General features: G+C 42.6%; 1 protein-coding gene across 4 annotated transcripts in view; it reads right to left on the bottom strand.

The window, feature by feature from the left end:
- The window catches only part of usp24 (ubiquitin specific peptidase 24), a 43760-nt gene extending 21897 nt beyond the window's left edge, over nt 1–21863 (bottom strand). For 2 of the 4 annotated variants that reach the window (XM_021318418.2, XM_021318417.2), the window contains exons 1-22: nt 21458–21736; nt 16952–17120; nt 16664–16731; nt 16426–16569; nt 14790–14915; nt 14427–14462; nt 14260–14325; nt 11794–11859; nt 10109–10183; nt 9770–9928; nt 9552–9666; nt 9345–9448; nt 8804–8911; nt 8616–8711; nt 8351–8512; nt 1821–1928; nt 1588–1737; nt 1289–1420; nt 664–775; nt 501–577; nt 279–419; nt 45–98 (exon numbers count right to left, since the gene is read on the bottom strand). In XM_021318418.2, coding sequence (XP_021174093.2) covers nt 45–98; nt 279–419; nt 501–577; nt 664–775; nt 1289–1420; nt 1588–1737; nt 1821–1928; nt 8351–8512; nt 8616–8711; nt 8804–8911; nt 9345–9448; nt 9552–9666; nt 9770–9928; nt 10109–10183; nt 11794–11859; nt 14260–14325; nt 14427–14462; nt 14790–14915; nt 16426–16569; nt 16664–16731; nt 16952–17120; nt 21458–21736 — 2547 coding nt within the window. Of the gene's footprint in view, nt 1–44; nt 99–278; nt 420–500; nt 578–663; nt 776–1288; nt 1421–1587; nt 1738–1820; nt 1929–4975; nt 5069–8350; nt 8513–8615; nt 8712–8803; nt 8912–9344; nt 9449–9551; nt 9667–9769; nt 9929–10108; nt 10184–11793; nt 11860–14259; nt 14326–14426; nt 14463–14789; nt 14916–16425; nt 16570–16663; nt 16732–16951; nt 17121–21457 lie in introns of all 4 variants that reach the window. The other 2 variants (XM_012866347.3, XM_012866349.3) reach the window with 2 other exon arrangements.
- Nucleotides 21864–23497: the final 1634 nt, after the last annotated feature.

Here is a 23497-nt window from a genome sequence, read left to right as displayed (position 1 = left end):
ATTGAAATAGCAAAATCAAACCTGTTACAATTTCACGGGCTTACCTCTAGCCGCTTGTAGCAGTCAGCGATGAACTTCTTGTGCAAAGAGACAGAATCCTGGGAGGTGGAAAAGTTGATAATAGATGAGATTTTGAGTCAATAATAAATACAAATTTACAATCTTTTCTGGTTTTCAAAATCCCAATTTTAAACAGACAGACAGACGCCAACAGACAGACGTCAAGCTTATTCTGAGACAGAATAAAACATGATGGATGATCCCACATATGCACTGACCTTCTTCATTTTCGGATTGAGGTTGGTGTAGCTGTAAGTGATTATCAGCTGGATCGCCTCATTGGCTATCTCTTCGTCAGGTGTTTCCATGGCGATGCGCCAAATAAAATCCATCCCTGCCAGGTCGAGGCGCTCCACACACTTTTTAGAACAAATTATACCATAATGTGATGTTTTATGTAGATAAAAGAATAAAAGAAAACAAAAGAAGTGAGGACTGACCAGCTGAGTTCCTTGGCGCTTCAGACGATGGTCACACAGATTCACATTCTCAAAGAAGGTCTTAAACAGACTGAAGCCTGAGAAGAGAAACAAACAGGGTAACACCTGATCGAACTCTTTAGACCTTCCTCTGTGCTGCAGGGGTCAGTGTTGAGTCTCTCACCGTTCATGGTGATCTCATACGGCTCCAGTTTCAAAATCTTCTCCTTGAAGAGCTGCTGCTGAACATCACTCTCGAGGTCATGCTGTCCTTTGGTGAACCACTCGAAGCACAGCTGGACACACAAACACATGAAAACCAGGCTAAATTACAGAGAACCCTGACCAGGTAGAGACCAGGGTTCCCACAAAGTAACTAATTAAACATCTATCATTTTCCAGAGATTTTCTGACTTGTAAAGTCATTCTTATGCATCTCTGTAAAAATATTTAATGCACATTTGTAACGAATGTGTGGACTATGGTCAGACTTTATCTGTATCTTCTAAAAACACTTTATTTTAGAGACAGCAAAGCCATGAAGTTTTTTTTAAAAGTTCAAAGTCTCAAAAGAAAATCACACTTGTTTCATCAGATTATGCTATAATTCAGAAACTACACAGTTTTTAAATGAGATAATTGATTTTAAATGTATTAAAGAAGCAATGTGTCCTAAAATCCATGGACTATATTTTCTCTGCCATCTTATGAAGGACGTGTGGATGGGTAAATGGGTAAAGTTTTACAGCATTCCTGCAAAGCAATCACGATGTGACAAACAGCTGAGCACAAGGTTTCCCTCTTCATACCTCACGGTCAAGCTCACAAACATCCGGACCCGAGACCAGGCACTCCCAGAGCTCCTTGGCTCTGTTCCAGACCAGGTAGAGGCTGGCCTCCTGAAGGAAGAAGGCCAGGAACCGCAGGTGGCTGTCCAGATACTAGACACGGATTAAAAGAAACACACTTCAGCTAAAACTGGATCCTACTCATACCCATCGTCTATTTAACAATACGGTTTAAAAAGTTTTACAAGCTTGACAAACAGGTCCACTGACACAGAAAATGACTGAAAATAAAAATTAAACTGAATGAAATCTACACCCACCTCCTGGTAGGTGTATCGGCCATCCACCAGGGTTGAAGCGGAGAGGCCGTTATTCCCCGAAGCGGTCACTGCGAGTCGGTGGCAGCACACGAGAGATCCTGTAATCAGTTTAACGATCTCAAAGTTCTTCTTCAGGTCCTGGATGATGCTCTGTGGAGAGGCAGAGAATGGTCACAACGGCCCCACGGTGTGTCGAGCAGCTCATCGGGGTGCTGTGACTGAGGCTATGGTACCTTGTCTTGTTTCTGGTAGGTCTGTTTGATGAAAGAACGCGTGATTTCATGCAGCTGCCGTAGAGCTGGAACCACCCAGACTGCCTGAGGGGTGCTATGCTGAGAAGCCTGTTAAAATACATGCAAACGACAGGTACCATCTATGAAATCCCTATAACACATGCTTCAAAGACAGAAAGAAGGTTTTTTTTTTTTTATAACGTTTCATTTAATGTCAATGCTTCAAGTCAGACTTACCACCTTTGAAGTTTATAATAACATCAGAGAAGAAATCAGAGGCAGGGATACAAAACACTGAGATTTAAATCAGCCGTTGGGCATCCATGGTGCTGATTGGATTACTCTTTGAATGAGCATACTGTACCCTCCAGTTACTGGCACCCCCGGTAAATATGTGTAGACTGATCTTTTATTGCAGCAGGATTATCTCACTCTCAAGAATTTAATTTAACTATAACCTTTAATTTCAATACATTAATTGAATGGAGATTTATTTTTTATTTTTTAATCCCACATTAGAAAATAGCCGTTTTAACGTATGACAACCTGAACAACTTCATTAAGGAGTCTAAGCAATATTCCCGTTTCTGTGTGGCATAAATATTACACTATACTGAGGACATTTTCTCTTAGTCACTATTCAAAATGGGAAAGACAATAAAACCTTACCATTTAAGTAAGGCAACTTTGTGTTGATCTTGAAAGGTCAGCATGTGGTTACAAGATATTAACTACTCACTATGATTAACTACAGTCTAAACAATGATACAAAACGTTAAAGCAACTAGAACTGCGACAGCAAGGCTGCAGGGGGACCCTAGTTGATCTCATCACCCAACACAACAAAGTGTGGGATTCAAGGTTTCACCAGGTATTAATAATATTCATTAGACTCCCTCTACATATTAAATCCTGAGTTCCTTTAAATCATCTATTTGTTTAGAGTTGCCCTTGAATGTTAATGTTGAAGCTTCATCCAGCCTACTGTGTTTATGTGCAGTGGAAGCTATGAAATGCTCTGGCCTCTCATGAAGCGTCTGCCAACAGGACCCAAGAGGACTGCTTTGGCTGACTCCTGAAGCGATGCATACCTGTGCTTCCGCTGCTCCCTGACCTCTGACCTGTTGCTCTGTCAAAAAAAACCTGTAGGAGTCACTGGAATCAGTGCTTTCCTTCAAAGTCAGTAGTTCATTGCCTCATGGATACAGTAATACGCTACTAGGAGATCTGATCTAAGAGATTGTCCCCGTTTGATGACCTGATCTTTAAAGGAACAGGCCTCTTGTACGTGTCGATTATGACTTGAGATGCTTTCTGTGCTTTTTTCTCTCGTTTAGATCTGTTTATAGTTTCCCTTTAAAGCCTGTTTAAAGGGAAACTTGATTTTTTTTTTTTACCAGCACCGAAACTTACTTCAATAACCGACATCATTTTGTCATTTTTGGTATTTAAAACAATATAAGGAAAGGAAAAGTCCTTTTTAATAGGTAAAGGTAGGCTACGCTCATGTTCCTTTAAGACGCTTTAGTCACATGACTCCACCACATCCAGTGTGAAACAAGCAGCGAAAGAGATGGAGAGGTTTGCGAGAATGGAGGAAATGTCAAATGTTGAAGCGCCGGCTGCGGTGGAGCTGGTCAATGAGGAAGAGGAGCAGCTGTTAAATACGTTGCAGCCACATCTGATCTCTGGTTCAGTGGCACGATGAACCCATACGTTAGTCTGATTGTATATTATATCAATGACCAATGGGGACTGTGCACCAGAGGACTTGAGACGGCATACCAGCCGATACCAGAGAGATGGTGGAACAAGGTTTAAGTATGCTGCTGTCTTTATGGGACATTAAGGACCAGGCCCTTGTCGGTGCTACTACTGGCACAAACATAGTTGAAGCTGCCGAGCTCAACAGACGGATGCAAGTGCAGAAGGTTATTATCCATTTATCGTTATCGAAGTGAAATACTCAATATATCGCAATACTGATTTTAGGCCGTATTGGCAAGCCTTACTTTAAACAATCTGCTGTATTAAGTGTAAGATGAACCTGACCATATTTAACAATTTTAAGTGTTAAAGGTTTTATTATTGAGCGGACCTAAGCTGATTCAGATGCACAAGTTTGAAATTGCCCTTTACCACACCTATAAGCTAAAGGAGCAATCAGCATTGTGCTGTCTTATGGCTCATTGAACTTAAAGCTGCAATGTACTTTTTTCTTATGTTCTGTTCATGCACAGCACATTCAATTGTCTTGTTACTGAAAATGGCTACACAAATAAACTTGCCTTGCTAACCTGGAAAAGGCCTATGTCGTCCTAAGGTCACAAATGTAAGCACGTGTGGGATTTGCTCAACTCTACCTGGACTTTAACTGGAACCACATGCTTAGGTCAGAGGAGGCTACGACCGAGCTTTTTAGCAACATAGACCTAAGATGAGTCTGGCATGAAACAAACGTAAACGCTCATTGCCGAGCATGATGGAGGACCTGTGATGCTGTGGGTTTATCTGTGATCCAAAGCCACCAGGATGCTGTCATTAGTACAGGCACAAATAAGTATAATCTGGTCAACATGTATCCGAAAGAAAAGCTGCGGGTGAGCTGAAGAGAAGAGTACTTCTGAAAGGAGCCAGGACTCCTGAAACACAAAATATTATAAACACAATAAATACGTTTGACAATAATTTAATGCTTTCCCAATATCGTGCAGCTCCAGATCGCGCTACATTTCCTGGTGAGAAAATGTGCTGCAATAAAAGATGAAATTCTTTTAAGTGTCTTGTATTTTTACATGTTTACCAGGGGTTCTTGTAATTGAAGAGGGTGCCGTTTATCCTTCCATGTCCACAACAACTGACCGCTTGAAACAATGGTTAATCACTCAGACAGCGCTCACCAGCAACCAGATCATCCCCCAATGTAAAATCATTAGTAAGAGCCAAAAGACATTTTAGTTAAGCGAGGAAAAAGGATGAGCATACACCTGGTTAAATGACCTCATGTTATCACCGGCAACATAATCAACCTGTGACCAAAGGACCCGCTTTTTGTGGGCGAACCCTTCTCCATGATTGCACGACAGACAGGAAGCAGCAAGAGGAGACACGCATGGGGCAGTGGAAACACAAATTAAAGGGCATTACTCTCTTACTTTAGCCAATGAGTTAGATTTCTTCTTGTGCCAAGTGCCAACATGAAATGAGCTGTGAGTGTTGCTGCCTTTATCCTCCTCCTGAGTGTGATGCTAGAAACATACATTTTATTTGCAGGTGGACATTTAAACACAGTTGCGTTCGCACCCATAAACGTGAGCCTTGTCAAGCTGCCACATGCAGCTGCAGTGAGATGAGGACAATGTGCTGGAGCATGTCGGGGTGGGTGGGGGGGGGGGGGGGGTGTATACATGTATCAGAGTGCACAGCTCACACCGAGGCAACTAGGTGAAAAGGCATGCAGTCCTACTACTACACCTAGAATGATCTGCCATAAAAATCAGGTTGAACACGTTGATTATTTTTGTTAAAATGAAGCATTTAGAGCGTTAATGAGATAGCAGAATTAAGTAGTTGTTCCAAACAATTAAAATATGGCAATAGTGTGACAAACAGGAAGTTAAACTCAAAATCTCGTAAATCTAATAAGATCAAAACCGTCTTTTTAAATCAGATAATATATTTTCCTAAACATATATTCAGCATTGCATGCTATTCTCTTCATGGAAGCCCAATGAGTGCATTGGAAAAATAAAATCCCAATTTCCAAAAATGAAATGTTAAAAAATTGTGAATTCTAATTAATTGATTAAATCAATTTATTGTCCAGCCCTAAGTCTGATCAATTTAAAATGTAATTTTTTTTTTATCAATACTAATAACATATGCCGATAAACAATGTTTCAAGCTTAGTACCAGGATAAACTTACCGGTAATTTAAAAAAAAGGTACATAATCTGGTCAGTTTGGACATTTTGAAAAGTTTGCATCGTTAAAGACAGACCTGTGGTTATGTCTTTTGTCTATTCCAGTTTTGTCATGTTAAAACCAGCGACTTCAGAGTATTTTACAGCGACTTTCTGTGACAGACCAGAGGTGTGCAACCTTTAAAACCCAAAGGACAGTTTCCACAATCATTCTTACCAAGTCAGGTTTGTCTGGAGACACTAAAACACTAGGAACAAGTTACTGTTTTTCAATCTGTATACATCATTTAGACTTTTATAACAAAATATTTTACCATAAGGGAAAGATATGTTTATTTACGTAAAATAAATAAAACCCCACCCACACAAACACACACTCACCACTTTCCCCCTCCATCCACACCTCCCTTCTCGGCATAACACTCCGTTACAAATCCATTATGGCTTTATGGCTGGTCAAAGTGTTTGTGTTGCAGGTTGTCAGACAGGCAAGGCCAAGAGCTGCCCATTTTTGAGCAAAGCAACAAAGCTTTTGTTTTGCAGAAGCTGAGTTCCAAATTAATACCCTCAGCCTTGAGCATCACATAGAGCACTTTTGAATCCATCATCAGAAAGCAGCAAGAGTACGGCACAACCACAAACCAACCAAGACATTACCATTCCCCTAAACAGACCGGAAACTATTAATAAGGCTAAAAGGAAAAAAATCATGGCAAAAAGCAGCCTGAAGAAAGTCATGAACAAGCTACACAGTAGCCACGTTGTTCAAGGTGCATAGCCATGTTGACTTTTTTTATTTATTTATATATCAGTAGCTCACTCTGGTTGCATACAAAGTTTTTATTAAAGATTGGCAAGATTATCACATGCTGCTGGTGTATTAGTTGTTATTTTGGTGTCTTACGCTTTGCTTTTTCTCAGTTTGTTAGCAAATATCAGCTTTTTTCAAAATGAACGATATTAATGGAAGTACGTACTGCACATGCGCAGCGGGGTTAAAACAAGGAAGCGGCTAACGGCTATTAGCATCTGCCAGCGAAACAATGAAGAAAGGTTGGTCTTCCATTACACTGAGCTGCTGCTTCATTGCATTGCAGAGGGTCAGGCTCGGTCCGCCATTATTTACAAGTCATTTATAAATTAAGCAAACCAACATTATGGTAGTTCTACAATACTGTCGCTAGATGTCTCCATGTCTGTGCATATTTGTTAATCGCACCTGAGAGCAAATAATTTTTCGGCTAAAAAAGGACCATCAAAACACTGTCAGGATGGAGGCTTGGTATTTTATCATGATCAAACATTCTTTTTTTTTTTTTAATAAGCACATTACGTGGCTATGTATCTTTAAACATGGTGGGAGTAGCATCATGCTGTGGGGATGTTTTCTTCACTATAGTTGCAATGAATGAAAACCATAAATTCATTTTCAACCGCTTAATTAGGTGCAACTCTACTTTGTTCTATCGTGCTGAAATCTAAAAACTAAAATTAACTGCATGTCCTTGCAGTGCCTAGCATTGTCAGACACTGGTGGGAAGACAAAGAGTCCTAGTATTGAAATAAATACATAACTCCCAATAGATGAGGGACTCTTCAAACAGGCATGGGTTCTGAAATCATTCAGGGAAACTACAGGATATGAACCACAGTTGGCAATAACGCAGAAACCAGCACTGATGTGCCAACTTTACAGCAACAGTGTCATTGTGCAAAAGAACAATATTAATGAGTTCATGCAGCTTCGGTCCAGCGTACATGGAAGAAAAAGGTTTATTGCGTTAAAGTGTCCAACGGAAATCTTTACTGTGTCAGCGGGCGCTGAGGGTAACATAAAAAGAAAGTGAAACTCTGGAGCTTTACAAAGTTTTAGCTAAACAGAGGTCTGTTTGTGTGCAGAGGTTCAGCCAGGAATGGAGGGGCAGTGATGATAAAAAATTCACAGCCTGAGTGCATTCATGACTTTAGGAAGTCGAGGGCAACTTTTAAAAATATCAGCGCCTCTCAGCTGGAAGCCAACGGCTGGAGACCCGCCGCAATCATTTTATTGTATTTCAACAGGGGCAGATTACGAAACGCTGCTGCCCGTTGAAATGCAACACAATGGGTTGCGATGAGTGAAAACCTCTTAAGCATTGGAAAGTCATCCATGTGCAGGGTTGTACACAAATTTTGCACGAGTGTGCGTTAGGTCCTTCATCCAAATGGTTCCTATATAAGCCGTCTTGAGTAGAAGTTGAGGTCTCAAATGTCACCGTCCCTCCCCTGAGCAGCGCTGTGGCGGCAAAGACGCATTAAATCTGCCTCCGTGGTTCCCACTGGAGTCACATTCATAAAGATTCATAAAGATCATGAATCGGATTCAGGACCACATGAAAGGGGTTCAAATGTGACTTGAAAGGATCAGGGCCAGATCTTAGCGTTCCCACTTGTTCTAAAATGTCTGAACTGCTCACCTGATCTGCATAAAAAAAATCTAATTTAGGCCACATTTGCCTAATGTCTGCAGAACAGTGCCATTTAGGATCACGGCCACAAAACAACCCCTCCCCCCAGCGAAGATGGCTTAACTCGTACAAACACGATGCAGTCACATGTATCTCTCACCTTCTTGATGTCTTCGATACATTTAATGATGTAACTGCGTTTCACAGTCTCCTTGACAGCATAGGCATCGCTGAGAATCCCAAGGTGCTCCTCCAGCGCCTGCTGAACTAGACTGGTCGGCAGGGTGGGGAGGTGAGCCAGCTCCCACAGCACCTCTAGCACCTAAGGAGACAAAAAAAAATAAAAAATAAAACACAACATGCTTGCGACTCGACACTGAAACAGCCGCTGCTTACGCTAGAGAAATCCTCTGAAGCCGACGTACCTTTCCTGTAGTAGTTTCAGAGCGAGCTTCTCTGCCTATTCTCCCAATCAGACTGAGCAGCTTCTGCCTAACACGGTCGCTCTCCACCTCCCAGCTCTGAATAACGAAAGGAATCAGTAAACACACACACACACACACACATACAGGGACACTTTTGAAACGTGTAACCAGGGACAAAAAGCACCGACCTTCTGTATGAGGACGAAGAGGTGGGTGAGCTGATCGAAGCTGAACTTCACAGCAGCAGCAGCGATTATTGTGTGAATGTTCTCTATCACCGTTGATGACTGACCCGCCTGAAATAACCCACAGAAAATAAAGCCATTTTTAGCAGGTGTCCCATTAACTCTGTAAATGTGAAAACACTTTGTCTATGTCTAGTTTTTAAGTGCAAAGACGCCAGCAGACCAAATCATCACCACCATGCTTGATGGTTGCTGCAAGAGATGTGTGCTCTGGTTTTTGCCAAATGGTGTGCAGTGCACTATGGGAAACAGGACTCATCATTCAAAAATTTAATTATTTCTACAATTCAACACAAAAAAAAAAACTCTTTACATACAGGGTGATCCATTTCTAGCACTGATTTCAGATTATTATCTTATAGCTACTGAAATGATTTCTCAACATTCGAACTGGAACCTGAAATAAATGAACATTATGATAATAAAGGAATTTATTGAAGTAAAAAAAAATCCCCAAAAAAACACATTTAGTTTCATTTCTAACCTGTATTCTCCAGATCTTGGTGAGTTCATCCAGTGACAGCTTACTCCCGAGCAGCTCAATGATTCCCTTTATCCTCTCACAGTACTGAGCCTGATCAATATTACCTGAAGCAAGAAGGATCAAACGTGAAGCATCAAGCCCAAACACTGACACACATGCGGTTCGTAGAAGTGGATATAATACAGACTCCTGGCTCTGGTTTCTTACCTTCCAGCGCTATCGACAGGACCGAGTTCTCCACGAGCCAGTCGAGAAGTTTATCTGTATCAATGGCGTTTTTCACTGTTTTTGACACTGTACTTTCTTCTATTAACTTGGTCACCTGCCAGAGAAGTAGAGGTAAAAAAAGACTGTCAGACTGATGTTTTTTTTTTAAAGACACAGAAACAAGATGCCTGAGCACTTCAAACTCAAGGAGAACAGACTTCTTTGAGGGAGTTCATTTTGGTGGAGAAGTGGGGCGTTTTGAGCATCCGCAGCAGCGTGTCCAACCGCAGGTCGTCCACCACGGCGACCAGCTCCCGCTGGAACCTCATACACAGCAGCTTGATGGCCGACAGCAGGTCTGGGATGCTCACTAGACGCTGGGGTTAGCAAGAATTCAACTAAATCAAGAGCCTTTTTACATAACAATTTAAAGATTTGTCATCGCTTATTCCCACTGCAGTTGCAGCAGAAGTCACCAACTATGCAACAAATTATCTGTCAGTTTCCTCATTTCTATGCATAAAGTTGTGACGTCTTACAGGTTATAAAAACTCTACCTTATCTTTCAGGTCCTTTTCCTCCAAGTTCTGCACATATGTGATGGTCTTGTGAATGACGGGATCCAGCATGGGCTATAAAAATAACAATAAACAATTTGGTTTATCTATGGTAAATCTGGGGGCAAAACAGTTAGAGGATATAGCAAATAACAATAGCACTGAATGGCACTCAAGGATCACTTGACAATCTATCTGTTCACAAATACGTAAAAATAACCCCAGAGTAAATTAGGGATGGCTACCGAATTCGGACCGATTCACGTAAAATCAAACGGTACCATGTTTCGGTACCTAAACGCATCACTGCACAATGAGGGAGCAGAACAGTGGGCGATTTTCCATAACGAACATGAACACAGCATTGCACGCACAAGAGCGTGATGACATCACTAGCCGCTGGTCCAGTAAACAAAGCATGGCTGATAGAGAGCGTCACTACAATATTTGTGAGGCGAAGAACAAAAGCCAGCGGCGGGAAAACTTCTAATCTGAGGAAGGACCTGGTCACTGCTGCAGATTTTGTGAATTTCTCCCTATATTTAGTGACATTTCAGAGCAATCCCGTGACATTTTTTCAAAAAAGAAACCAGCAAAAAAAATCTAGCGACTTTCTTCTGTTATTGGTGACTTCCCGTGAAAGCACCAATCGTTCTGGAGTTATTGTCTTTGGAGAGCCAAGCAGAGCCAAGCACTTCTACAAGCTTCTCCAAGCCCCGTCTCACAGACAGACAGCTGCTGATGCCTCGTCCTGCAACCCGCCTGCAGTCAGAGCAAACGGTGCAGAGAGGAAAGCCTCTTCCCTCACTGTAAGTGTATCCTGCCCTGATTTACAAAGTGGGATAAAATATGTTTTTAATATACATTTTTCTTTTCTAAAACAATTCCCTGAATTTTATTCACACACAGCTTCAGTCCCGCATTCACCTCGTTCACTCTGTGCCTCTGATAACTGTTGTTTTGGTAATTTTTTTCTTTCATTATTACATTGCCTTAAGTTTTTTTTCCAGGCAACGTATTAAAATTAATAAATTATTTAATAAGGTTAATTTGTAGATCCAAACAAGTTTATATATTGAGGAATAAATATGTTAATTTGAAAAAAAAAAGTGAAATTTTATTAATAGACTGACATTTATTAATATATAAAAACACCAAAGTACCAATAATAGGTACCATGACTGGTACCTATTATCGAGTCCGAGGTACCGGTACTTAATGGTCCCAGGGAATCAATAGCGGTACTGTTCACATATGTTTAAGTGTGAAAGGCACCCATGCCTAGAGTAAATACAGGTAAATAACTTGTACAGCGCTTTAACTAGTCCGATGCCCGCAAAGCGCTTTACTTTACAGTGACTCATTCACACCCTGACGGTGGTGAGCTATGTTAGTAGCCACAGCTGCCCTGGGCTTGACTGACAGAGGCGAGACTGCCAGACATCCGCGCCCTCTAACCACCACCAGCAGGCAATGCGGGTGAAGTATCTTCTGACTGTGACAGTCAGAGCGGGGGACTGAACCACAACCCTCCAGTTACAGGGCAACCTTTTGCGCCACAGTCGCCCACATACAGTAGCAGAAGTTAAACTGATCAAAACAGAAAGTAGAAAATCTGATGGCTCAGAAATTTTGATGATCGGCTTTGGGTCTCAAAAAGGCCTGGAGAGCGCATCTTAGCTCACCTGGACGAGGCTGGAGTTTAGATATTCGGCACAAACACCAAGGGGCTGGACCAGAGCTGATACACACTGGGAAGAGACAGAATATTCATGACACACAAACCAATAAAAACATAATCTCATCAATACTATCTACAGAACATTCACTTAATAATAATGTTCAAGCTAAATACTTAGGGCTCTATAACAGCAACAACATAATTTGTTTTTCTCTACCCTGAACAAGATATTTAAAAAGGACTGCAGACAACAAACACCATACAACTACATCACTTAAATACCAACATCAACAGGTCAAACAGGACTTGAATCAATGCTTTGATTACAGCACATTTCCTGTTATTCTCAACGAGAATAACAGGAAATGTGGCTTAATTGATATTAAGGCAGCAAATATTTTGTATTTTAGTGACTGAATATTCTAATAACTAATCAGATATACGATCATTTACATTGCTGTCGGCGCAGTCATTAGAAAAAGTATAGTAAACCCCATAACTGAATAGCTCGACCCTCGTTAGCAGCATTTGGACTTGGATGGGGAAACTGCAGCACTTTGGCTCTTTTCCTTTCAGCTATTCTGCTGTAGATCAGCTGTTGTGATTAGGACCATTGTCCCAGTGATGTTTAGTTTACATGCAAGCGAATTCACATCTCAGGCAACAATGTTTTGGTATGCAAAGGAGTTAATGGCTGACTTAAGGTGCTGAGGCTGCAAAACAAGAGCCCAAACCAGCAGCCCTCCATCACTATGCTTGACGCTCTGTGTGTGGTGACCGTGCTGATTTATGGTTTGCTTCCTTCTTTTTAAAAGCATCAAGATTACTTGGTCCACACACGTGGGAAGGTTTAGTTCAAAATTCACGTACACACACATATTGGGAAAAAAAAAAATGAGCTGGTCATCGGGACATGGATCCAGTTTATTAAGATGCTAAATGTACTCATGGTACCTCCACTGCTTGGGCGAATGGTAGCGGTCCGTAAATGGCTTCGACTTTGTGACCAATCTCTTACTGTTTAATGTTGGACTTCAAATTGTTTAGAAAGGGCTTAATAACCCTTCCCAGAATGACGGGCAGCGACGAGCGCTCCTGTAAGGATGCTGCTGATGTTGCTGGAACACACCAGTAGGAAACGGCTCAAACTCCTGCTTTTACAGGAGGTCACACCTGCTGAGGTCCAATCAAACAAGCGCATTTGACTGGCAGCACCTTTGCTTCTTAAATCCCATCAAAGAACCAACAACATCCTTCGTTTTTCATACGAGCTGTCGTAGAAACTTTCTTTTTGCCCAGATGGAACAGATTCTCTGTATTTGCAGAGATTCCACACATAAATATTGATGTTCTTAATTAGCTGTAACGAGACTATATGTAACGTGCTTCAGCAGCTTAAATTGGGTGAGTTGGTTCTGTTCTGTGGGCTGAACACACAGACCATGTACTTCCTGTTGAGAAGTGAAATTAATAATGTGGGACAGTTTGGTTTTGCAGTGGATACACTCAATGGATTTCTGCTATAGTTTTATTTCAAGTTGTCAGAAATCGTTGGTATCTTTGCAATTGTTCCTGACTTTTCGCCCTATTATTTGTATCTTTCTACTAAAAGACCACGACATCTGCAAAGCGCGATGCGCTGCAACCTTGATGTTGCACGGTAAACACTGTCCTGAACAATTCAGGTGAATTAAACAAAGCGACGAACCGAAGATTTACAGTTGATGAGATATTTTTTTTCCCCCTGGCAGCAGAGATCATTCTTGCCGTCGGTGCTCGGTCACAAAAACGTCCTGAATAGTTTAAGAAATCGAATCATTCTGCAAGCAGCTGCTCCTCTGCTGCTTTCTTCCTTCCCTGCACTATGAACTCAATAACCCTAACTCTCCATCCCACTCGACTTCCTGCTCAGAGATGACAAATTAATGAGCCACCTCTGGGAGTCAGAGGAGGAGGGAGCTCTCCTCCCATTATCTATCCTCCTTTCACTTTCAGTCCCTCCTGTCTTGGGAGAAGGTTAGTCATTCAACAGCTAACAGGCATAGATACTCCTGAGCTCTCTCTGCTACTCAAGAGTGCTAAATTAGTCTGATTTGAGCCTTTAGCCTTATTAGCATGCCGAGCATCGCAGTCAATTGCTATGCACTGCTGCAGTTCCGGCCAGGTCCGCTGCAGGAAGCGTCCGCACAAGGATGCTTTCACAACACGCAAAACAACTGAGTATTTCAAGCGTCACACAGCGGGAGGATGTCAGAGCGTGTCTGGGTGTGAAGGACTGTTACTGGGAAGGAGGGAAAAGAGACGCATTCAGCACCCTGCAGCTGAGAGCAGAGGGAGGGGGGGCATGTTGACCTTTCATATGGGATAGACTATCAAAGCCTCTCAACTGTGACTTTGCATGCATGACATGGACAACCACTTTTCCTGTAATTACAGCACAGAAAGAAATCGATGGAAGAGATTTCCTTACAGCAATCTCAATCTCCTCTGAGCTGAGCTTAGTCTGGATGGCAGCGAATCCTCCCAACTCCCCAAACTTCACGACAAAAAGAGGGGGAAAAAAACAAAAACAAATATGAAGCAAAATCATTGAACACATCTAAAACATCTAAAACACGCGGACTATTTGTTACTCACTCGATTCACTAAATCAACCAGCCAACCGTGAGGCTCCTGAAAGAGAAAGCAAACGTTTTCATTCAACAATGATGGCGCAAACTCTTGACAGACAGACGGAGTCTGCTGACAGCTGTTGTATGTCCGTCACGTGTGTTTCCGTGAGATCACTTGGCTCCGTTGCACAATGCTGAGGACGAAAAACCTGGGTCTGTTTGGGAGCGTCATTGCGAAGCATAGACAGTGTCTAATAAGGAAGCGGGTATATAAATACTTGGGCCGCTTCGCATACTTGCAAGTGCTTCTGGATGAACCGGCACACAGAAAATGAGTCACGCCTTACGGTAAGGAACAGTGAGAACGAGCTAGAAGAGTGTCGCTTACTTTCTGGTAGGTGTTGCTGGGAGAGACGGCGAATATGTTGGCCTCGTCTCCAAAGACCTCAGCCCAGTTCCTCTGACATGACTTCATTCGGTTCTTAAAGTGGTACTCGTTGTCAGGGTTGAGGGCCTGGCCACAACAAAAACAGAGCCGACACGGTTAGAAGACGTTAGCATGTACGCTAAAACCAAACCAGCAGCTTTGAGGAATCGATGAACTGCAGTGATTTTGCAGAAGCTTTGAATTTCTCCGATTTTTGGAGCTACAACCAAAAACCCGGATCTGAACTTTTCCCCTGTATTATTGTCTTACAGGAAGGTGAACCTCCACCTCAAGGCTTTTGCAGCATCTAGCAGGCTTTCTGCCTGGACTACCATGTCTATAGCTCCTCCCATCCACTAGGACCAGCTTCCCTGTTACGACTGAAGATGCTTCACAGCATCATGCTGCCACCACCACGTTTCATGTGGGGAGGGATTGTTCAGAGCCATCTGTGATGTTATTTTTCTGCCGCACACAGCATTTTGCATGTAAACCAAAATGTTTTAGGTTTTAAGCTCATCTGATCAGAGTTCCACACTTGGTTTGTGGCAAAAAAAATGTAAACAACACTTCTCAGTGATTCTTTTCAGCAATATCTCACTTCCTATCATACCTCCATGAAGGCCAGATTTTTGGAGTGTATCAGTAGCTATGTTTACACGCACAAAGTTTAACGATTGGATTGAAATGTAATCGGATTAAAAATAAAAACAGCTTGTATTGTTTATATGACCACACAATCAATTAATCTGATCATAATATGTGTTTGTATGGACCTGGCTCAATACAGAATAGAACCACTCTGGCATTCGCAGTTATCAAATTTCCCTAAAAAACAAAAGATTAAAAAAAACACAGAAGAAGATGAACTTCTGTCTTTGGTGAATGACAAAAAAATAGTAAACAAACCAACATTTATATGAGTTTGGTTGTCTTTCCAGCGCCCAGTTGAGTTGTTGCTGAATAAATATTAATTTTGAGCTCTTTTAATGATTCGAACAGAAAGGTTTATCGGGAGCCCCACAGTTTTGCTTCCCTATGTATTTCTGACACTGAACAACGTGGTGCATATGCGCTGCGTTGACGTCGGGCGAACCATGCACACTCGGGTCAGCTTACCACATTCAGAATAATTTGATCTTGACAAGCATTAAGATGCATGTCGATCATCAATCAGCCTAAACCACCACTCTCATTCGGAATACAATTTCCTTCTGATTGAGCTTAATCCGATCACAATATTGTTATTGCCGTGTTTACATGACGCATTTTTATTCCGATCGGTTCCTTTATTCCGATTACTTCTGTCCATGTAAACGCAGCGACTAATAGTTGTCCTGCCCACATCGTCTTCTACTTGAGCTAGCGGACTGATGCTCTCCATCCCCGGTCTGTCATGTGCTGGTGTAGGTTTGTGGTTGTGCCGTACTCGTACCATTTTGTGAGTGATGCACTCAAAAGCTCTTACAACCTAACCCTGGAACAAACACACTGAGGTTTGTGGTTAAAAATGTTCAATGCTTTAGCAAGAGATGCATTTCCCAGAACTGATTAGACACGATAACAAGGTGTTCCCTCAGGAAGCATAAGAGCGCACCATGGTCAGGACTCCCATCAGGTTTACGGGCACAGGGTCCTGCTTCACCCTCTCTGCAACCAGCTCCACCAGCAGCATGAGCATGTTGTAGATGCCCTCGTGGATCTCTGTGCCCCACTTGTGGACGGCACTGCTGGTCAACAGCTGGTGAGACGGGAAAAAAAGGAGAGAGAGAGAGAGAGAGTGGGTTAATGAGCGTCAATCAACCCAGCGGTCGCTTCATTTCTTCACCGCTCACCTTTTTAAAGGCCTCCGGCATGCAACGATCCATAAACCGCTTGCAGTTCTCATCGGCGTCCGCGAGGCCTGACAGAGAGGGAGATGTTGGGAGTCACACACACACACGCTAAAGCTAAAAAGAAGAGATTTTGGCTGTCGCAGCTCAGATACAACCAGCCAAGTGTCCACAGAAATAACATGTGAAAATGAAAAATCACCCAGGGGCCCGGCGACGCGTCCCGCCCACACATGACGACGTGGATTAGGTTTGGGAGCACGGGAGAAAGTGAAATCCACGCGATCTTACCGTGCCGTGCGAGGCAGGTGGAGGCGATGAGGCACTTGCCCAGGGACTCCTCCCTCTTGTAAGGTATAGACCAGTGGTCGGTGAAGACTCGACTCTCCAGCTCGTACAGGTTGGTGGTGGGGAACTCCATGCTGCCTCCCGAGCAGTTCCCGTTCTCATCGTTGCTTCGCTGTGACAGACAGACAAATTTATTACCACACGCAGAAGGTGACTTTATTCCCCAGAGCCCGTGCTGCTGTTTTATGACTCTACAAACCGCCCTCTGCAAGACGCGATGTTAATACAGATCGCCTCTAGCAGCGATAATGACAGCCAGGAAGCGGCTGCTTCGGCTTCTCCTCCGTCAGGAGTTGAATTAGCAGGGACATGTGTCCTCGGCTCCGTCATCTGCCCTTCATCTCTGCTCCATTTAAATGGGAACTTGGGCAATTAGGTTTGAAGCGTTGTGGTGTGTAAGGCAGGATGGAAGGGCATAATGAACTCCCCACCTAATGGCACAGCGCTAGACAAGTTTATCTGCCACACGGAGCAAATGAAGTAGAGATCCACGCAACAAGACCTGAGTATTTCGCCTAAGAACAAACAAACAAAACTAAAAAAACTAAACAAGAAGCCAATTCAAGCAACAACAAACTTTATTACTGAATTATTTACCTAAAAAAGGTTGCCAATATATTCAGAAAGTTAGCAATCCTGCTACCAAGTTACACATTTGGGCAAAGCAACCAGTGACTAACAGAAGGTTTGTCCTGTGACTGATTTGATCTGCAGACCCCCAGGACTCATCTCTGGCTACATTATAAATGAGCAAACTCCAGCATAGCCCATTTTACCCGCGGGCGCTACAAAGTTTAAATATTAATGCAGAACAATGTAGTTAGGTCAGGTCGGCCTAGTCTGTATACATATCCACATACTGGCTTACATACCATCGCATGCATTCCTTAAGCAAAGGTCAGCTAGTTATGAGCGTGCGCTGAGGTTTTTAGAAACCGCTACGAGACTTTTCTGGCATACCGGTGCTATGGGTTACGCTTCCTTTGATGACATGAAAGAGAAAGTGTGACCAGAGTTTCCTCTGGCTCTACGGAGAGTAGAGCGGTCGGTCAGCTGGATGAAGGTGGGCTTCAAGGCGCTTTTCTTTGCTCTGCTTAACGTCTGGTGGAGGATCACCTGTGAAGAAGGGAAGGCGAGGCGGTGTGGGAGGAGATTAGCTCTTTAACGGAGGGCAGCGCCAGGCCTGAGACCAGATCTGAGTTTATTGCACCATCAACCACAGCCAGAGTAAATTTCCTCCAATACAACCAGCAGCCTAAAGTTTAAAAGGGAAAAATTAAAAGCTATACCTCTGAAATAAAAACCGCAAATCAGTGGGTTTAGGTCAATTTGGGGTCGCCAAAGACCCAAAAACTGATGGACACCCAAACAGCAGCACCTGTCGTGCGCCTTCATTACGGCCTTGGCTCGTCTTTACAGCAGCCGACTGCAAAAAGGCCCCAATAATCTCCAGCTTAAATAAGCTTTTTAAACTGCTGTTACTTTATAGAGCACAAAGTGATAAAAAAGACATACTACTGTGGATAATACTACTAACTTTAGAGTTTATATTCTTTGCACATTGTTAGAATCATTTAGCAGCAAGAACTAATTGTTGCTTTACTGGTGAAGAAAAAAAAAACAAAAAAGACTGATCACATTATTTTCACTGATTTTTGTCTAACTACAGTAAAACCACGATATATTCACTCTTCACGGCCCATGCCTGGTGTTCGGTACGAAACACTGTGAAACGTGTGATAGGAAGGTGAAAGGCTGGGCTTTAAATCTAATAGGAGTGGGCCAAGTGCAGGGAGGAGGCGGGAGGAGGAAGCAACGGGAGATGCATCATATTTCATCCCTTCCCTTTCTAAGAAAATTAGATATATGACAAGCAGATGGTTGAGCGGCGGAAAATAGCAGGAAGACATGGATTATAGAGATGTTTGGCTAAAAAAACAAAAAAAAAACAAAGAAAAGATGCCACTTCTAAGCAGGAACGTCATAACTTGCAGAACTGAAAGGGCCAATATTTGGACCAGATTTGAAGACAATCAGCTGAAATCCCTGAGCTGGAAAGCTTCGTGTTTTCAAACCCAGAAACACGAGGGCACAGGCAGGTCTGGGAGGTAAAGGGCGGACTGTGTGCGGCTGTGCCGGACGGCCGGGTAACTCGGCCCCGCTCTGTTACTGTGCACCGACAGCCCTCCTGGGAAACCTGCGCAAAAACTGCAATGTGTTGGTGTGTGGCAAGGGCAGCCGAGGGACTATATTTAGGAGCGTTACACGAGGCAAGAGACCAGCCGCTGGCCTGTTACACACAAACACAAACGAGAGACGGGGGAATGAAGCGTGCCCATCCTTTGTGTTGTTGCATTAGCAGAACGTGTCGTATCTTATGTGAAAGGGCCTTTAGAGGAGTTCCCAGCCTCCCTTTGGGTAGTTATGCTCAAAAGGTGTTGTGGCGGCAACACCCCTACATTAGACAAAAACCTGGGGGAAGTCACAGAGTACTCGGTACATTATGTCCCTAATAGTTAATGCATAATGGTGTTGTACTTAAAGCGTTTTAAGGATGATAGACGGGAAGAGTTTCTACAAACTTTCCATTAAAAAAATCCATATTTATCACACGCAAGTTTCTGCGTTCCTCCTGCAGCTTTTAGACGATCCAGCGACGTTTCATTAGCTCTCAGTTCAACGAGCCACAGGACAACGCTGAGTGTGCCTCTGACTGGCCAGTGTGGTAAAGGGTTATTTCAAAGTTACTTTTCCATTTAGGTTTTTCTCGATAACCAATTCTTCAACCCATAAACCTGTTAAATATGACCAGGCTCATCTTACACTTAATACAGCTTGTTTAAACAGTTTGTAGTCTGTAAAAGCTTTAACTTGTATTTTGAAATAGGTTTGGAAAAAGGAGTGCCGATGCTTTGTTTGGCATCTCATTCGGACTCGGTTTAAGAAGTGCAGGGTGAGTTTAAAACGCTGATCTGAGAGTGTCTACAGAGTATAAAAAATAAAGCGGTGACATGGGCCTGCTTTATATGTGTGAATTTATCTGCAAATAACAAAATGATTCATACGTTGGACAAACGCTTACGTCGGAAAACAGCTAATCAAATACAAGGGGTCACAAATAAATATAAATAATTTAAAAATGTGTGTTTTTGAAAATTTTTACTTTTTCGTTACAGGAACAGCTCAAATATTATCTGCAGGTCAAATACTGAAAAACAATAAACTACAAACTCCCACCATTTTACCTATGAAACATAGCAACCAACAGCACTACTTCAATATAACTTTTGAGTTTAATAAAAGAGGCAGACAAAGGTTGTTTGATGTAAACTCTTAAAATTCCCGCCTTTTCTGCTGGATACGGAACATTGTTTTCTTCATGTGTTCTAGATCTTAATTGGGAGAGGGGGGAAAATGAACAGGTATAAACGAGAAAAAAAAAAAAAAAAGCACAGAAGGCAAGTCAGCCATACCGCATAATCGACACGTACAAGAGGCCTGTTCCTTTAAAGATCAGGTCATCAAACGGGGACAATCTCTTAGATCAGATCTCCTAGTAGCGTATTACTGTATCCATGAGGCAATGAACTACTGACTTTGAAGGAAAGCACTGATTCCAGTGACTCCTACAGGTTTTTTTTTGACAGAGCAACAGGTCAGAGGTCAGGGAGCAGAGGAAGCACAGGTATGCATCGCTTCAGGAGTCAGCCAAAGCAGTCCTCTTGGGTCCTGCTGGCAGACGCTTCATGAGAGGCCAGAGCATTTCATAGCTTCCACTGCACATAAACACAGCAGGCTGGATGAAGCCTTGGGTGCCCATGAGCAAGCGTCGAACCGGCAACCGGTGGTCGTTTCTGCAAGGAGGGGCCGCTTCAACGGGGATATGTGCAGAACTATGATCAAAATGGCCACATTGCGATAGAGACGTTGCGAAACCGCCTCCAAGTCAAAGTTAGGAGGTAAAATCTCCACCGTGGTTGATCTGTCAGACAAGGCTGCTGGTTAGAGACGGAAAAAACATAATTCAGATCCTTTCAGCTGTCCGGATGACAAGCCCCCAACCCACCCCACACTGGAGTTTCCTTTAAACACCTGCGAAAGTGATGCTTTCACTGTTGCTCCGGATCACTGGCGGGTTTCACTCTCCAACTTAGCCAAAAAAAATAGCTAACAGCTAGCTAGGCTAGCTTGCAAATTTCAAATAGTTGTTCAGCTTTAGCAATAAAAGTGACTAGGCTTACTTCCCGAGAGCCCCTTTTTAATGTCGGTGTGACACGCTAGCGTGCCCTGTCCCCGTGGGGCTGCGGGAGCAGTGACAGCTCACGTCGGGGCTGCTGCATGTAGCCCCGGAGCGGCTAACTTTGGCTAGTTCGCTGGGCGAGCCGACTTTCTGTTGCAACTTCCCACCGACCACATTTCACCACCCGCCCCACGTTCCTTCACGCTTACCTCGCCGTCCACGACGTCGTGGTACGCCGGCGGGGGGTCGAACCCGCTGGTCCCCGTCCTCCCGGTGTTTTCCCCGTCTCCACTCGTGCCCAAGCCGGTGGAAGGCCCGCTCTCCATCGGCTCGTATCCATAGCCGAGTCCGGGGCTCTCGTTCGTTAAAAGCGCCACAGCCTCGTTGATGTCATTCTTCGCCAGCCGGAGCGCCTTCCGTATCACGTCAGGATCCGGGAAACCCATGCAGAGGAGCGTCGTTATGTGCTGCTCCTCTTCGGTCTCCATTTTTGGGGTGTCTCCGCTTCTCACACTAGTAGTACAGCGGTGCTCGGCACAGCCCTGTAGCTGTGCACGCCGCCATGTTTACAGTCCGCCGCCGCCGCAGCTAGCCTGGCTGACTGTCACGATTTGGTTCTCCCGGAACAGCGCCGCCTCCGGTGATGTGGGGAACTCAGCGTTCAGAGAACCGCAGGCCGGCCGCGGGCGCGCGCACACTGCCAAAACTGCTTGATTCAGGCATTTTCTTTAAGTCGTTGTAGCAGAAGCTTTAACCAGAAGAGCTATATTGTACGTAAGTCTATTTAGAACAACGGGAAAATTGATTAACCTTTACCTTCGCAAAATTAAGACAACAATTACAAAAATAAATAAAAAGTTAAGAAATCGCATAGCTTGTCTAGACTGGACCTATTAAATTTCGTTTATTTATTGTCTTAATTTTGCTAAAATAAAGGTTACTATATCAAGGTTGATAAAGTTTTTTTCTCTACCTGGAATATTGAGATGCATCAGAACATATATGTTTTCAATAAATAGAAATAAAAAGAGTCATACAGAACATGACATAGAGGTATTATTATTATTATTATTATTATTATTATTATTAGTAGTAGTAGTAGTAGTAGTGGTAGTAGTAGTAGTAGTAGTAGTAGTAGTATGGCACAGAATCACTTTTTAACCTATTGACTGCAAATAGAGATGGCAGCAAGAACACAATACCAACAAGTAGTACTACGTAGTACTACTACTACTACTAATAATAATAATAATAATAGTAATAATTATAATTTATTCTTTATGGTAAATTGCACACTACAAGTCTACAAAAAGCCTACTAATAATACTGCACAATGTAATGCTTACATGACGCAGTAATAGAGTAAAACCCAATGGGGGAGAAGTTCACCTGCATAAATTATGATAAATAGCAATCAGGTTACAGGTGAGGTGATATGAATATTACCTCCCTTGTAACCTGACAATAATCTTTTTATATAGAAATACAAGAGAATAGGGTGCCATGTGGGACAAAACTTGTTTAATGGCACTCGGAGAGGGATTTTATTTTATTTTTAAAATTACAATTATCTGCCACGGACAGTTGGTGATTGGAATCATTTAACATATCGCAAGGAATACAGTTAACCCCAAAATGATCCATGAAAATTTAGGTTTAAACTTATCTTTTAGTTTAAAAGCATGTTCCTCTGAGTAATATTAACGTTTTTAAATGGCCCAGCCAGAGCCAGGCATTATTCGAGTTTTGGTGTAACTCCCATTGTTCAACGAACTTGTGGAGGGAGCAGAACAGTAGGGTGATGGCAAGATGTCTTCCAACCTCAGAGATGTTCACCAACAAAGAAAACGATTAAAGTAAATAGAAATGTGCAGAAAGTTGGTCAGCGTTTAGAAGAAGAGTTGATTGCAGTGACACCAATAAGGATGTTCCATTCATTACAATAAAATGTAAATAAAACCAGATGAATTGTTTTTTTTCTTTCAAAACTATTATTATCTTTTGAGAGAGGCCTATCAAAACCAAACGACTTGATTTAATTAAAATAGGTAACCTAAACATAAATCTATTATCTATGGATAATTTTCGTGACCCCATGAGGGATACAGCGAGTAAAAAAAATGGATGGATGGAAATGAATAATTTTGTAATTGAATTACTGTAATATGAGTGAGCAAACTCTAAATAGTTAAGAGGTATCCAAAAAGCATTACTTTTTCCCCACAGAATCTTCTAACAGTGGTTTTACG

The sequence above is a fragment of the Fundulus heteroclitus genome, chromosome 9, assembly GCF_011125445.2.
Source record: "Fundulus heteroclitus isolate FHET01 chromosome 9, MU-UCD_Fhet_4.1, whole genome shotgun sequence".
Classification (NCBI taxonomy): Eukaryota; Metazoa; Chordata; class Actinopteri; order Cyprinodontiformes; family Fundulidae; genus Fundulus; species Fundulus heteroclitus.
This window is presented reverse-complemented; position numbering and strand designations above follow the sequence as displayed.